Source organism: Anopheles aquasalis, chromosome 2 (genome assembly GCF_943734665.1).
Source record: "Anopheles aquasalis chromosome 2, idAnoAquaMG_Q_19, whole genome shotgun sequence".
Lineage (NCBI taxonomy): Eukaryota > Metazoa > Arthropoda > Insecta > Diptera > Culicidae > Anopheles > Anopheles aquasalis.
In genome coordinates this window covers 84,553,147-84,568,146 of record NC_064877.1, presented here as the reverse complement: position 1 = coordinate 84,568,146, position 15,000 = coordinate 84,553,147, and the positions used below count along the sequence as shown (strand labels likewise).

The 15,000-nt window shown below is 45.8% G+C and overlaps 5 protein-coding genes across 11 annotated transcripts in view; 3 read left to right on the top strand and 2 right to left on the bottom strand.

Moving 5' to 3' along the window:
* The first annotated feature begins 442 nt into the window (after window positions 1-442).
* On the top strand, window positions 443-3,474 carry LOC126577582 (ionotropic receptor 21a). The gene is made up of 5 exons (XM_050239321.1): window positions 443-1,551; window positions 1,638-1,799; window positions 1,861-2,102; window positions 2,164-2,497; window positions 2,565-3,474. Exons 1-5 carry the CDS (start codon window positions 443-445, stop codon window positions 3,472-3,474), a joined length of 2,757 nt encoding a protein of 918 aa, XP_050095278.1.
* A 77-nt stretch (window positions 3,475-3,551) lies between these two features.
* Window positions 3,552-4,630, bottom strand: LOC126577580 (hatching enzyme 1.2-like). The gene is made up of 4 exons (XM_050239306.1): window positions 4,519-4,630; window positions 4,253-4,450; window positions 3,847-4,164; window positions 3,552-3,784 (listed from the first exon to the last, which is right to left on the bottom strand). Exons 1-4 carry the CDS (start codon window positions 4,628-4,630, stop codon window positions 3,552-3,554), a joined length of 861 nt encoding a protein of 286 aa, XP_050095263.1.
* An 842-nt stretch (window positions 4,631-5,472) lies between these two features.
* LOC126571436 (histone demethylase UTY) overlaps window positions 5,473-15,000 on the bottom strand; it is a 75,896-nt gene continuing 66,368 nt past the window's right edge. For 5 of the 7 annotated variants that reach the window (XM_050229937.1, XM_050229938.1, XM_050229939.1 and 2 more), the window contains one exon: window positions 10,512-15,000. This exon is cut by the window's right edge and continues 1,577 nt beyond it. The gene's annotated coding sequence lies outside the window, so the exon portion shown is untranslated. Of the gene's footprint in view, window positions 5,557-5,906; window positions 5,991-10,511 lie in introns of those variants that run through there. The other 2 variants (XR_007607892.1, XR_007607891.1) reach the window with 2 other exon arrangements.
* LOC126577579 (zinc metalloproteinase nas-14-like) lies at window positions 6,436-7,689 on the top strand. The gene is made up of 5 exons (XM_050239290.1): window positions 6,436-6,448; window positions 6,665-6,862; window positions 6,948-7,265; window positions 7,336-7,481; window positions 7,549-7,689. Exons 1-5 carry the CDS (start codon window positions 6,436-6,438, stop codon window positions 7,687-7,689), a joined length of 816 nt encoding a protein of 271 aa, XP_050095247.1.
* LOC126577575 (astacin-like) lies at window positions 8,612-9,813 on the top strand. Its single transcript, XM_050239273.1, has 5 exons — window positions 8,612-8,681; window positions 8,782-8,979; window positions 9,065-9,382; window positions 9,454-9,599; window positions 9,673-9,813. The coding sequence occupies exons 1-5, from the start codon at window positions 8,612-8,614 to the stop codon at window positions 9,811-9,813; spliced, it is 873 nt and encodes a 290-aa protein (XP_050095230.1).

Sequence of the window (15,000 nt, the reverse complement as noted above, 5' to 3'; positions counted from 1 at the left end):
CTGAGATGCGTTTCGTCGTCCTGCTGCGATGACGCGTGGTGAAATAACCCCCTTCAGTGGTGTCCGCTAGGTGGCGCTGATGCTCGTGAGGCGAATCGTTCGTTCGAAGAGCGATTCTTTGCAGCTATTTTCGTCCACATTAAATGCTGAAGCTGCTTTTTTCTTTAAAAGTAGGCATTAAAAGAGAAACAAAACATCAATTAATCACCTTGTACCAACCAATCTCCTACAATGCTCCCGAGATACGGTCCGTGAAAGGTTGGGGTCAAAGGGTCACATGCTTTCATAAATATCAAAACGCAACGTTGCTTGGAAATTCAATTTCCTACAAAGGCCATCCGTTACCGCATCGGACTGGTATATAAGCACAACCTTCATCGTGTGCACGCCTTTGCCGAGCAATCGGCAGCTCGGACTCGGACGTTACCATCCCTGCGGAACGATGGGCGATACCACACTCCTACTGTCCGGTGTCATTCTGTGCGCCCTTCTCACCGGTACCAAAGGTTGGACCAGTGCCTTCGCCAGGATTAACCACCCGGAACGTTTCAACGACCAGCTGATCAATTATAAGGGTGCGCCACATCAGACATCACGATATTATGAGCTGGCCAGTGAAGGCTTCTACTCCGGTGCGTACCAAGAGCTGCCGAGCGGTGACAACGAATCCTGCACATCCGCAGAATGTCTCGAGGTGAGCCCGGTCCGTGAGAAACGGCGTGTCGATCCCACCTTCTACGGGCATCCGAAAACGCGTGAACAAATCTGGGAACGAAACTTTGCCCACGTACTGATCGACAACCGGCAGACCATGTCGCTGGTGACGCTGCTCATTAAAGTGATCCTGAAGTACATGCACGCCTGCATACCGATCGTGCTGTACGATACGTACGTCGGCAGCACGGAGAACTACATTCTGGAGGCACTGTTCAGTGAGTTTCCCACGACGTACGTGACCGGGCGCATCGGGCCCAACTACACGCTCGACAATCCGGAGATTCTGCAGCCGTCCGGCTCGATGTGCCGCAGTTACTTCCTCTTCCTCTCGGACGTCATGATGGCACGGAAGGTGATCGGACCGCAGCTGACGAGCCGTGTCGTGCTGATACCGCGCTCGAGCCAGTGGAAGCTGCAGGAGTTTCTCGCCTCCAAGCAATCCCGGGACATCATCAATCTGCTGGTGATCGGTGAATCGTACTCGGTGGACAAGCGGATCAACAACGAGCAACCGTACGTACTGTACACGGACGAGCTGTACATCGATGGGTTGGGTGCGAACCGGCCCCAGGTGCTAACGTCCTGGATTGGCAACAAGTTCTCGCGCAGCAGCGTCAATCTGTTTCCACCGAAGCTCCGGCGTGGGTTCTCCGGTCACCGTTACACGGTCATGGCCGCCCATCAGCCACCGTTCACCATCAAGCGGCTCACCACGGACGGTGTCGGAAATGTGCAGATTCGCTGGGAGGGCTTAGAGATCCGACTACTGCAAACACTCTCCCGGTATCTGAACTTTACCTTCGACATTGTGGAACCATCCAAACCACAGATGGGGTAAGTAGGCCCCCCCCGGGGGGGGGGGGGGGGGGAGCCTTTCCTGTGAGGCCAGCATGATAACACTCGATTACTATCCACACCAGATCCGGTGATGCGGTTGTGGATGAGATCAAGCGACGCCAAGCAGACATCGGCCTAGCAGGGATCTACGTGACGATCGAGCGCAACATCGGCACCGAAATGTCCGTCGCTCACTCGAGCGATTGTGCCGCCTTTCTGACGCTAATGTCTAGCGCATTGCCAAGGTAGGGTGGCCTGAGATAACAGGCTTTTCCTTCCGTTGCTTCTGACACAGATCTTTACCAGGTACCGTGCCATCCTGGGTCCGTTCCAGTGGCCCGTCTGGGTGGCCATCATCTTCATCTATCTGCTGGCCATCTTTCCGCTCGCTTTTTCCGACAAAATGACGTTGCGCCACCTGCTGGGTAACTGGAGCGAGATCGAGAACATGTTCTGGTATGTATTCGGTACGTTCACCAACAGTCTTACCTTCCAGGGTGAGAACTCGTGGAGCAACACGAAGAAAACGTCCACGCGGATGTTGATCGGTAAGCCGGGCGAACCGTGTGCCGACGATCGTCGGTTAATCGCACACCCTCGATTCCGTAGGCATCTACTGGGTGTTTACGATCATCATTACGGCCTGTTATACGGGTTCGATCATAGCCTTCATAACGCTGCCGGTCGAGCCGGAACGGGTGGACAGTGTGCAGCAGCTGAACCGTGGGTTTTACCGGGTCGGTACGCTGGATCGTGGTGGATGGGAACGTTGGTTCGCCAACTCGAGCCACCAGGCCACCAACAAGCTGCTGAAGGATCTGCGATACGTGAGCAGCGTCGAGGAGGGCATACGAAACGTTACCGGAGCGTTTCTCATTTCGTACGCCTTCATCGGTTCCAAGGAGGAGCTTCAGTTTCTGATCAAATCCAATTTCTCCTACCAGTGAGTGCACCATGATCGACTGAAACCCCGTAGACGTTCACCAACTGTCTGTTCGTCCCATTGATAGGTTCATCAACAAGCGATATGGTTTGCACGTGAGCCGTGAATGTTTTGCCCTGTACGGAGTGTCCTTGGTCTTTCCTCCGTATTCCGTGCACCGCGATCCGATCAACAATGCCATCCTGTACATGCAGGAGGCGGGCATCATCACGAAGCTCAAACGGGAGGTGCTCTGGAACACGATGAAAACGAAGGATGGTCGCTACCGGGAGGCATCGGTCGGTGAGTCGTTGCGTGGTCCGGCACCGGAAGAGCGCGGTCTAACGCTCGCCGATACCGAGGGTATGTTTCTGCTGATGCTGTTCGGTTACGTCGTGGCACTGGGCGTGCTCATCTCCGAGTGGGTCGGCGGTTGCACGAACCGGTGCCGCGAGATAATGCAGGAACGGGCCGAACGGTTAAAGGCAGCCTCGGCTGGAGTCACATCCGTTCCGCAGTCGGCCGGTAGCGCTGCTAGTGAAAGGAATGGTAAACCCGAGCAGAATGGTTCATCCCGGGCCACTCCAATGGAGTGCCGTGATGAGGATGAGGGTTTGGATGGCCGTAGCAGCGGAGCATCGCAGCACCGTAGCCTATCCGATTGCCTATCCGAGGTGAGTGCCAACACGATGCAGGATCTGTACGATGGTCCCGATCGGCGCCATTCGACCATCGTCTATCTCGATGGGCAGCTTATGTCGGAAGAGGAAGCACAACGGAGTGTCGCCCGGAAGGCGAAGCATCGCCACAGCTTAAGCTCCGTAATGGAGCGACAGGTTGGGCAGCTGTTCAAGCATCGCAAGCATTCCAAGGAAAACCCGACAACGACGACGACGATCCGTGCTGAAGTGTCTGCGGAACTGGGCGAAGGTACATCGCGATCGACGGAAGGGCGCAAAAGTATCGAAGCTTCTTTCGGTGAACGATTGTTGCATTAAAGCGCCGGTATATTACAGTTGCAAAACAAACAGTTATATTTCCGTTCAAGTTGGATTCCACTCACAGGCGTAGTGGTTTATTCATTGCAGTACCGTGCATTTACCTGCTGAATGTCGAGCGGCGTCAAACCGCCTTCGCTACCAAAATCGCCCATGTACGGCTTGATGTTATCGAGCACGGGACAGCATAGCCCAATCGAGCCAGCAAACCGGGAATAGTGCATCACACTGCCGTAGTTGTACGGCGCCCCATAAGTTGTAACGATGCTGGCATCTAACTTGCCGAAATTAATTTCAATAAAGGCTGGATCTGGAATGAAATGGAGTGCGAGCGTAAGGTTTTGTATTTTTTATCTAACAATACACACTTACCTTGATACTCTGGACGCAAGTTTGTCGTGTTCAACGTCACAAACTCATCACGATCCGGGCGACTGACCTCGTGAAAGAAACCCAACGCGTGCATCATCTCGTGCACGGGCGTACCGACCGACTGCATACATGCCGGTGTCTGGAGGTTGATGTTGTTGAAATTATTCATCGGGATGCGACCAACACCGGAGTAGCAACCCTCAGCTCGATTCGTGATCGTCACGAAATGCAACTCGTCCAAGCGAGGAACAAACTGGATGCAGGTGTTATCCGCGAACTGCTTGAAGGCGTCTTGCAGTTTCTGTCTCTCCTTGTTGGCTGCCGGTACGAGGGCAAAGAAACATAATAATAATAATAATAAAAAAATTCTTATTTGGCCGACTCGCCAGACCCCCTTGGTACTTACTGAAATTGGCCTCGACGACGTACGGTACAATGCCATCCGGCCACTTCAGTCCTAGAAACTGTTCACTCGGCGCAACACGATCCAGTGGTCGCGGCGGCACAATGATGTCCCCCTGATAGTAGTGCCCAAATCCGTACTCGTGCGGATATCCGTTATAGTTGCTACTACCCTTGGAAGCGTACTTCATCAATCTTTCGCCTGAAACAAATCGGCCCGTGTTTAGAAAATTAGCTATTTAGTCGGGGAATTTGTTCGATTCAGCTTACCGACTACCGTGGATGGCTTGGTTTCGACGGGCCAACTGAAAGCTGAAAGAGACTGCTGCAGTAAACCACCAAACACGACCAGAAATGCAAGTTTCCACTCGAAGACGCACATTTCGATGCTTTTCCGCACAGGACTGCAACTGTGTAGATTGCCGCAGCAGGTATTTATAGCAAGGGGTTTACAATTAAAAGTAATCCAATTGCATTTACATACCAGCTGATGAATGGATGACACGTTCTTCCGATGGTCATTTGAAGCGACGAGTTTATCACTCTGCTTTTCCATATTCGTCTTGCTCGTAACCGACTTGCTCATGAAGAAACAAGTTATGCAAAGTGGTGGATAAGTTTTTTTTAGTACGTATAAAGAAAATTAATGAAAATACTTCAAGTGGAAAGGAACAAGTGAGAATGAAGGAAGGGTAGAATAGCATCGTCGGGAGAACACTTTCAACAAACGTATTTAGAACAGCAAAAGTGAATTAGATCTATTCACATCACTGTTGTTATTTATGTTTAATAATTATTTTGTAAATAAAACATACCATCGTTTATGCTCATGTAACATATTGGATATATTTTGAGAGAGCAAAATGGTTTTTTACAGGTCATTGCTGTTTGAATTGTGAATCGCGCAACACTTTCTTCTATTTTTTCTTTCTGCTTTTCACTCATTAACTCATCCAGTTTATTATAGCATTTGCAAAAACATTTATAGGTAGATATTTTTCTACAAACAAATCGTCTAACCATTTTTGGTCCGAATCAAAAGACTTGCCCGTTTAAGTGACGAACCCGGTTTGATCATATTATGACCAATTTTTCAACTTCAAAAATCTGCCAAAAATAAAAAAATGGAAATTCAGCAAAAATCTCGACGGAACTACATGAATAAACTTATAATCTAACAAAAACTTACTGGTTTGTATTTTAATGGCGATCCAGCACGCGGCTACGATGGGCACCGTAAAAAGTTTCCATTCCAAAACACGCCTTCCTAAATTCGATGCCATTAATGAAGTTTTAAAAAAATCTTGCCTAAAATAGAAGCAAATATTCTTGAAAAGTTGTAATTGAATATGATATTCATTAGAAAAAATTAAGTTGAATGTTTCTTCACAAAAAATCATCAAATATGAGCCAATTTTTGACATGAACTAACCTTAGCCCTATTTAATAAAATAGTGCATACTCAAAAAGAAATAATTCACTGTGAGTCATGCGACATCAATGAGGCTCGAAACAAAAACATCCGTATGTGCGATAAGTATGTCTAAACATGTTTCAATAATAATAAAACATAAAAAAACAGTTGTTGGAAAACACCTTCCCCATGAACGGAGGTTAAGTAACTACATAATTGAGCGATAAGATTCGCTTTCCGCCTGGTGCTAGTACACAGTGCACATCACATTTTGGTGATGCATCCCATTGAATTGTACTGAGTAGTAGTAGGTACTCCAGAAATGTAACTAAAATGGAGAAGATAAAAATATTATGCATTAAAATAAAAAAAAACATAAACCTTATTTTCAAATCATCTATAAAAGACTGATTGGTTCATTCAATGTAACGCAAAGCTTCCGTTGGCTGTAAGTCACTGTAAGTCACATCGCCGTTAGCGAAAGGGGTCACAGAAAGCATTCTGCGGAAATCGCAGCCACATTCCCGCCTTAATGAACTCTATTGAATGGATGGAAAATGCTCCAAAGCATAATCAATTGGAGCGTTGGATCCTTCATTACGAACAACCCACTGGCGCAGAGCGGCCAAATTCTTCTGGATATTGCTTTACAACAACTGGTGCCATATAAATACTAGAGACCTCATGATATAGCTCCACCAGTCATCTACTGTCAGTCAGCGCAAGTACATTGTTTGACTAGTTCGAGTGTATTAGACCTAAACACAACCACCATGTCGCTTCTGGGTACGATTCTTATAACATGGTGCATGGTTGTGATGCCCACCGAAAGCGCTGGACGGAGTGCAGGGTATTCGCGCACAGGAAGCCCTGAAGTAGGTAAGTAGAGCATTACTGCCATAGGCACCTAAAGTAAAGGCCCACCGTCAACGTCAACGGTCCGCTCGGAGCATAATTGTTAATTGTTAGCAGCATAATTGATACCATTCCCAATAATTGTAGGAAGATTATTGCAAGGTTACGACGAACGTACGGATCAACGGCGACCGCACGAGCTTGGATTCGGTTATTACTACCAGGGAGATATCATGCTCCCCGAGGATGAACAGGACGTCGAACGCGTATCACTCTCCGATAGGTATCCCGGGTCAGTTTGGCCAAACGCGATCGTACCCTACTACATTGAACCGGGATCATTCAGTATGTACTACACGGTCCGAAGAATCAAGAATCCTTGATTACTCCACACTCACTGCGCTGTATCTCTTTATTCTATTGTCTGAAGAGCCAAACGAGGTTCTCATCATAGAACGTTCAATGGCGGAGCTACAGCGACAAACGTGCGTTCGGTTTATTCCTCGCAACCCACAAACGACACATTACGTGCGCATTACAAGTAGCAGCGCAGGCTGCTTTGCCTCGCTCGGACGCCAGGAGGACAACAGTCGGAACGTCCTTAACCTGCAGACCCCAGCTTGTCTGAACAGAGGAACACCGGTCCACGAGCTGATGCACACTTTGGGCTTTCTGCACGAAGTGAGCCGCACCGATCGGGACGAATACATTTCCATCGACCGAAATGCTTTAAAGCCTGAGTATCAAAGTATGCTAGTCTAGGCATCGATGTCCCTCTCCTTTCATGCTCGATTAATTCGCTGATTCCCCCTCAACAGCGGATAGCTTTTTTAATACCAACTTCGGAAAGGCTCCGGAAGGGATGACAACAACCTATGGCATCCCGTATAATTATGGAAGCATCATGCACTACAGCAAAACCGCTGGATCAAAGGACGGGCGACAGCAGGTGTTATACAATCTGGTATGTGGAAAGATCGAATGAATGCACAGAATTTTATAACCTAAACATGACTGACTGCGCATTGCAGAAGCCGTACGATAAGCCTGATTTCGGAAGCGATCATGCTATACCATCGGACATCCAGGCTATCAAGTATCGCTACTGCAATGGGACCATCGATCGCGCCAGCATCTTCACTACACTGCCTTTCTACCCGCAGCCGAACTAATTGCCTGCTCGCCTTGGATCTTTATACTAAACATACCGATAACACGATGGCTCTAAACTTTAAACACATTTTTTTCATGCATAAACATGAATGAAATGAGGGAGTTTAAACACAATTCTAAGTGAACCTACAATGTAACTTTAACTTGGTTGAATAGTAGCACACGCTGATAGGTACAGGACAGGTTTGCTACTCATAATCAACCTAATTATCGCTAATAGTTAGTAAAAATAAAAAAGTAAAAAAATCATCATGCGATAAATAAATCTCAATATGTTTCACTAAAGGGAAAATACAAAAACGGTTGTTGGATAACGCCTTCCCCATGAATGAAGGTTAAGTAACTGCATAATTGAGCGATAAGATTCTATTTAGGTTTTACACTAGTACACAGTGCAGGGCACATTTTGGTGATACATCCTATTGAATTCTCTTGTGAATGGTTCCTACTCACGATGTGTAGATGAAATTAAAAGGTTAAATTTAATTAAAAATCGAATTGTAGTTAAAGCAATAACCATTCGATGTAAGACACACTTCCTGTTGGCTGTAAGTCACTGTAAGCCGGTGCCTGGTCTAGTCCAGCCACATTGCCGGTAGCGAAAGGGGTCACAGAAAGCATTCTGCGGAAATCGCCGCAACATTTCCCGCCCTAATGAACTCTATCGAATGCATAGAAAATGCCCCATAGCATAAGCGATTGGAGCGTTGGAACCTTCGTCGCATTCAACCCACCGGTACAGAACGGCCAAGTTCGTCAGGGAGTTACGTTGCTGGGGTCATATAAATATCGGCGACCCACCGGCATAGCTCCACTAGTCAGCTACTGTCCGTCACCGCAAGTACATTGTTAGAATAGTGTGTGCTGGACGTAAACTCAACCACCATGTCGCTTCTGGGCACGTTTTTGATGACGTGGTGCATGGTTGTGATGCTCACCGAAAGCGCTGGACGGAGTGCAGGGTATTCGCGCACAGGAAGTCCCGAAGTAGGTAAGTGGATCGTTGGCTGCTTTTAGTGAAGGTTCTCCGCCAATGTCAGTGCCACGCTCGGAGCATCCGAGATAATTGCTCTCCTTTCCAACAACTGTAGGACGGTTAGTGCAAAGTTACGATGAACGCACTGATCACCGTCGACCGCATGAGCTTGGTTTCGGTTATTACTACCAGGGAGATATCATGCTCCCCGAGGAGCAACAGGACGTCGAACGAGTATCGTTCTCCGATAAGTATCCAACGACGGTCTGGCCAAACGCGATCGTACCGTATTACTTTGAACCAGGAACATTCAGTATGTACGATACGATCAGAAAAATCAAGAATCCTTGATTACACTACACTCACTGCGCTGTATCTCTTTATTCTATTATCTGCAGAGCCAAACGAGATTTATGTAATAGAACGTTCTATGGAAGAGCTACAGAGACAAACGTGCGTCCGGTTTATTCCTCGCAATCCGCAAACGAAACACTACGTGCACATTACAAACCGCCACGCAGGCTGCTTTGCCTCGCTCGGACGCCAGGAGGACAATAGCCAGAACATCCTTAATCTGCAGACGCCTGGGTGTCTCTTCGGTGGAACACCGGTCCACGAGCTGATGCACACTTTGGGCTTCCTGCACGAAGTGAGCCGCGCTGATCGGGACGAATATATTTACATCGATCGGAGCGCTTTAAGGCCTGAGTATCAGAGTAAGCTAACGGAGCCCATCGGATTCCTGATTCGTTTTTCTTAAATTAATTCTTCCATTTCACCTCAACAGCGGACAGCTTTTTTGCTACCAACTTTGGAAAGGATGTGGATGGGATCACAACGACCTACAATATCTCGTATAATTATGGAAGCATTATGCACTACAGCAAAACCGCTGGATCGAGGGATGGACGACAGCAGGTGTTATACAATTTGGTAGGTGTACATCCGAGGGACTCGTTTTGAGCACCTAAAGCCTAACAATGGGACCTTGCACTCTACATTGCAGACGGAGTACGATAAGCCTGATTTCGGAAGCAACCATGCCATACCATCGGACATCCAGGCTATCAAGTATCGCTACTGCAATGGAACTATCGATCGCGCTAGCATCTTCTCCACACTGCCCTTCTACCCGAAACCGAACTAATTGCCACCATGCCTTGGATTTTTACATTGACTATGTCGATAACAAGATGACTGTAAAGAATACATTTATTCATGCAAAAAAAATGGTAAAAAACAAAGAGTTGGAACACATATCCAAATGCAACTTCATACGTAACGTAACTGCAAGTAGGTTGATTTGTGGCGCTTGCTGATAGATGCAGGACAGGTTTGCAGCATATAATCAACCTATTTACCGTTAATGGTTGTTCGCAGCCAATGGAAAGTGCAATACTGATGCACTGAATTTCGGATTCCTGAAACAATCGAACGCTACGTGTTACAAAGCATGGTGCTTTTTATTCATTTATCGGTACGTTCCGTTGATAATCGAACTTTACATACACACCCTCTCGTTGTTTCCCATAACTTCCTGTAGAAGGTAATAAATTCGGCAAATAGTAATTCAATCAAACCCAGTGCAATCGACTATAGAACCGATATTAAATAAACAAAATAATCTAAATGGGAACGTGTAGCCATTTCACTTTCATTCATAACACGATCACTAATCAAACAACCAATAAGAAAAACATTCGCGCACACGTATCACGAACAGGCAAACGAAAAGCAAATAAACGGCACCGATAGCGGTGCCGTTTCGTTTGTTCAACGCGCCAAAGATGATCATGATGTTCCAATTGTCCTTTTTTGTTTTCAATTGTTTATTCGTAATCATACAAGTGTTCAAATATGTTCTGCTTCTAGTTTTTTTTTTTTAGTTTTCATAAACCCTACTGGAGCACTGCTCGCACACTAGGCGGTAATAAGTTTTTCATGAGGTTTTCTTGTTTCTTTGTTTTACTTTTTCCTTAAATTTGAAAATCGGTCGAGCCTATTTGCCTGTTAATTTTATGAGTTTAGCAAGAATGTGCATGAACCGGATACCTGACTGTCGAAGGGCGTCGTCTGCTGCTGCTGCTGTTGGTTCGGACTATTCATTTTCCAAAAAGAATCCTTTCTCCCAAGGCTTCTGAGTTCTATTGTACGCTGGCTTTGGTTTTCTCTTTTTGTGAGATTTGGCTCACGGCTTCGCACTGATTACTGAACTTGTGTTGCTGCTCACATTCATCGCATTTGAATTCGGTGGAATGTTCGATATTGGTTATTTCTTAGAGGTGCACCAGCCATGCCATTACGTCAGTGGACAGGGGCAGCAGACGGAGTAGGAAGAGAGTATTCCCATGCCAGCTAATGCCCAACTCTATATCCGATTAGATATTCCCCTCGTTACGACTGTATCTCTTCCGCGTTTGCCCTGTACGTTTGCGTTTGCTTCTCAATCTGAGGTATTTTCAATTGTTACGTTTTACATCCTGAATGCTAGCCTGCCTTATCGCAGCATAAATCCCAAAAAGGAGTGTGTCAGAGGAGAGATGATCTTTTAAATTAAAAGATAACGTGTCAGTTTGGTTCAAGAAGCACCTGATAGCTGAGCATTCTCGTTCATTATTACTGTCCATATGCCGATGCTTCATGTGCTGCGAGTTGTCGGCAGCTGCTATGAACACGAACACTATCCTTGATTCAAGGACACTGAACCCGCCGAAGAGCACCAGCTACTGACCCGGTAGCTCCTTCGATATCCTGGTGCTACTTGGAACCGGGGAAGGTTTGTTGTAAAGCGGAAATAGTGTGTCAAACGAAAAAAAAGAAAAGGCGAGTAATGGTGTCTGGTTTCAGATGATTGTATGAATTGTGTATTTTCCAATTGTTGCCGTTCAGCGCGGGCTAACCGACGATCCGAATCCGATCGATCGGTCTCTCTTATGATATGGGTTCTAATAATGTTTGCTTTTTGTTACGAATAAGAAGTTGTTTTTCGAATTAAATTGTTTTACTTTATACAATTCTATGAAGAGTCCTTCGCTTCAACTCACTCTCGCACACTCATCACACAAACACACGTGCTCACATTCGCTAAATTTGCTCTACCTTCTGCCACATTGCTCCCCCACCATCGATTACCACTTGTGTATGACCCCAAGGATCAGCCAAGATTCCGCCGTCTTTACATTCTCATTACCATCTAATCCCTCCTCCGTGTGGCGAAGCACACGCCAACCATTCAACGTACACACACAAAACCATGCACACAAACACACACGCGTACTCGTACATTCGTCCACCATCGGGACAATTCATTAGAAAAAAGAGATAATACGAAGTACTTTGTAATAACCTGGCCTCTGTACACATTAGTTTCCATCCATTTCGCCACGTTTCCTCACTCACTTCATTCATTTACAATTGATTGCTTCTTGACCGTACGCACGGGAACTAGTGCCCCTTTTTGGGGACAAAACGCTCTCCCTCCTTCCCGGACTGCCACCCCTACGGAAGGGCATTAGTTCGCGTGCCGCGGTAACGAAAGCTGGCAGTGATCAACTGGTTCTTTCTCTCGCTTTGCGTGTTCCAATATACGATTTTTTGTTTCGCTTTTTGCACATTTTGCAACGCACAATACAATACAATGCTCTGCTTAATCACCACTTTATGGTTCCATATTCGTAATTTTAAATATTCACATCGAGCGACTGACTGCCACTCTCGGGTTGACAACCGCCATCTCTCTCTCTCTCTCTCTATCTCTTTCTCTGGGTAAAGCTCAACTCAAATCCCAACTGATAAATCCAACTCAAGGGGTTCTTCTGTTTGGTCACATTCGAAACGGGGTCCGGTATGTTCGGAGAAAGTGCACAATCCCAAACATCAAGAAATTAGCAGAGAATCCACTTCCAGCTGACCACATCATCCTATGGACGGACAACAAGACGCGTCAATCCGGTGACTCTTTCCAACGATAGCGTAATTGTATAAAGTAAAACCATGTGAAGAAGATCAAGCACAAGTAGGGGAGGAGAAGGGGTTAAATTTTGATTCCATTTAATTTCCGTTTAGTGTTGATGATGATGATTGTTGAAATGTTTATGAAATATGCCGAAAGAATAAAGAAAACTCTCTCCCTTGGTCCTCTCCTTTGCCTCTCTAAGATTATTGGTGTGCCTGCAATGGCATCGCACTTCGAAAACAAAAACAGGAAAAACGTAGCTCAAGGATTTTCTTTTTCCAAGAACACACCACACCCAATAGGAAAACAGAACATGGGTAAAAAAAAGCGTAAAGACCGGAGAATGGAGACAATTTGATGAATGGCATCGGGACAGCGACGGGCTTCATCGATCGAACCATCCATCCTTCACGAAACAGCTATCATCGTCACGGTTCGAGACTAGCTGTATGAGATGCACTGGAAAGTTCAGCTTTGTAGGGGGAGAGGTTTAGACATTTTCCATCCTTCGTTAGATGGCGTGTGTGCCTCGAAATCGCAGTGTCCCCCATTCGTCCGAAGAACGGATTAGAGCAGGATAAAGGAGAGAATAGAAAGAAAGTGAAAAGTATCAACGATCGTAAGAAGGCGCCTGTAATCCCCATCCACGGTAGATTGGCCGGATGGCCATCCTGGGTTCGTCTATTATCGAAAGGTTGACTGAAAGTAAAAGAATGTATATCCTTCCTCTACCATCACGTAAACCAATTGTTTCGCTACAATCATTATGCTCTCCTATTATCCGATTGCCGAACCCAATCGTCGACCGACACAAAAGTACCTTCGCGATGCTGAATGAGATAAATTCGAACAATCGCTTCCTGTGGCAGGATCTATGATAACTGTTTATCATCTGTTATCTGTTTCCGGCTAGTCAGAGAGCACGTACAACCCCGTGCAGCAAGGCAGCCAGCTTAGAAAATAGATCTACCTCTCGCACTCTCTCTCTTATGAGTTTTCATTTGCTTGTTTTTTTTTAACTTTTTGGCAAAAATGTACATTTTTATCCTTTGCTTTATGAACGTATTATTTTCGTTAATTTGACCCCTCGCGTTCCTTAGCATAGACTTAATTAACCGACAATCTACACACCACACATGAACGGGACGACGACAGAACTTACTCGCTATTCGAAGCACCAAAACGATTTGTAACTATAGTAGGGCGATTTCCACTTTCCGTTTTTTGTTTGTTGCGAAACTAAGGATAACCTTATCAAAACAGGAAGATAAGGGATGTCACCCTCTGATACCAAACATACCCTCTCTCTCTCTCTCTCTTTACATCCCATCATAAGCTAACAAGCTCATTCTTCCCGTGGCGATAGTCTCACTACAATAGACTTTAAGAGTTAAGAGTTTTCCCTTCGTTTTCCAAACGTTCGTCAACGGAAAGCATGAAACTATACATGAAAGACTTGTTGGGTAACCGGTTTTTTGGGGTGGTCACAGGACGAGACCCCGATTTTCCTTAACGCGAATCTTATTGAGATCATTCGACATTTTCTGTGAGTCCACCCATCCTATTTTCCGCTGCGCGTGTTGTAGTGTTTTGTTTGATAAACTGAAAACGAATCAATCCAATCAAATAGGTTCAGTATTCTTACTCCGCTTTAGATCAAGACATCAGCAAGGCAACTGTGGTAATTAGCTCTTCGTGCGTTAAACCGTTAAACGCCCCATCAGCACCACCCCCTCCAAAGCATCTTCGAGTGATACGCGCGATCATTTCGCTTCGAGCGGGATCGGGATCGTGCCGGTGCTAAGAGGTTTGTGTGTTTAAGATTTTTCTCTCTTTTCGTTCGCTGTTCGGTGTGTCATGTGTAAGAAAGTTATCAAAAAATGTTAACTAGCCCTTGTTTACGCTACACTGAATCGAGCTTCTCCATCGGTTCCGGTGCTGACCACCCCTCTCTTGGTGCCTGTAAGCATCGGAGGCAGATTCACCACAACAGGCGCAACATCTACTCATTTTGGTCTCGTCGTGTGGTGGTTTTTTCCCCATTTGCCTCTAATAATTGCAGTTATTTTACAAATATGTGAACTTTTGCCTTTGCCATTATTAAGGTTTTATTGAGAGATTATTTGTATTTGTATTTCCTTTTTTATGACGAGTCTGCTTTTCCCTGAGGATTTTTGGTTTATAATTTTCTGTTTTCTTCTGTTCACGGTTTATATGAATTCTAAAATGTGAATCCCCATTGAAAAATGTGAATGTGAATTCCCCCAAAAACCTACTGTACTTGCATATGTTGCTTACACGGTTGCCGCAAAAGATATGATCAAAATGCTTTAAAACAAAAAGGAGCTACAGTTTATTATTAAAAACTCTTTTTAAATC

What these genes read in the sequence shown, in the direction of transcription:
- LOC126577580 (XM_050239306.1), bottom strand. Translation starts at nt 4,630, where the DNA reads ATGTGCGTCTTCGAGTGGAAACTTGCATTTCTGGTCGTGTTTGGTGGT. An exon ending in CAAGCCATCCACGGTAGTCG is followed by an intron (nt 4,451 to 4,518) that starts GTAAGCTGAATC and finishes GATTTGTTTCAG; the next exon opens with GCGAAAGATTGATGAAGTAC. An exon ending in CGTCGTCGAGGCCAATTTCA is followed by an intron (nt 4,165 to 4,252) that starts GTAAGTACCAAG and finishes TCGTACCGGCAG; the next exon opens with CCAACAAGGAGAGACAGAAA.
- LOC126577575 (XM_050239273.1), top strand. Translation starts at nt 8,612, where the DNA reads ATGGTTGTGATGCTCACCGAAAGCGCTGGACGGAGTGCAGGGTATTCG. An exon ending in CTTTGAACCAGGAACATTCA is followed by an intron (nt 8,980 to 9,064) that starts GTATGTACGATA and finishes TATTATCTGCAG; the next exon opens with AGCCAAACGAGATTTATGTA. An exon ending in AGCAGGTGTTATACAATTTG is followed by an intron (nt 9,600 to 9,672) that starts GTAGGTGTACAT and finishes TCTACATTGCAG; the next exon opens with ACGGAGTACGATAAGCCTGA.
- LOC126577582 (XM_050239321.1), top strand. Translation starts at nt 443, where the DNA reads ATGGGCGATACCACACTCCTACTGTCCGGTGTCATTCTGTGCGCCCTT. An exon ending in CCATCCAAACCACAGATGGG is followed by an intron (nt 1,552 to 1,637) that starts GTAAGTAGGCCC and finishes TATCCACACCAG; the next exon opens with ATCCGGTGATGCGGTTGTGG. An exon ending in GTCCACGCGGATGTTGATCG is followed by an intron (nt 2,103 to 2,163) that starts GTAAGCCGGGCG and finishes TCGATTCCGTAG; the next exon opens with GCATCTACTGGGTGTTTACG.
- LOC126577579 (XM_050239290.1), top strand. An exon ending in CATTGAACCGGGATCATTCA is followed by an intron (nt 6,863 to 6,947) that starts GTATGTACTACA and finishes TATTGTCTGAAG; the next exon opens with AGCCAAACGAGGTTCTCATC. An exon ending in TTTAAAGCCTGAGTATCAAA is followed by an intron (nt 7,266 to 7,335) that starts GTATGCTAGTCT and finishes CCCCCTCAACAG; the next exon opens with CGGATAGCTTTTTTAATACC.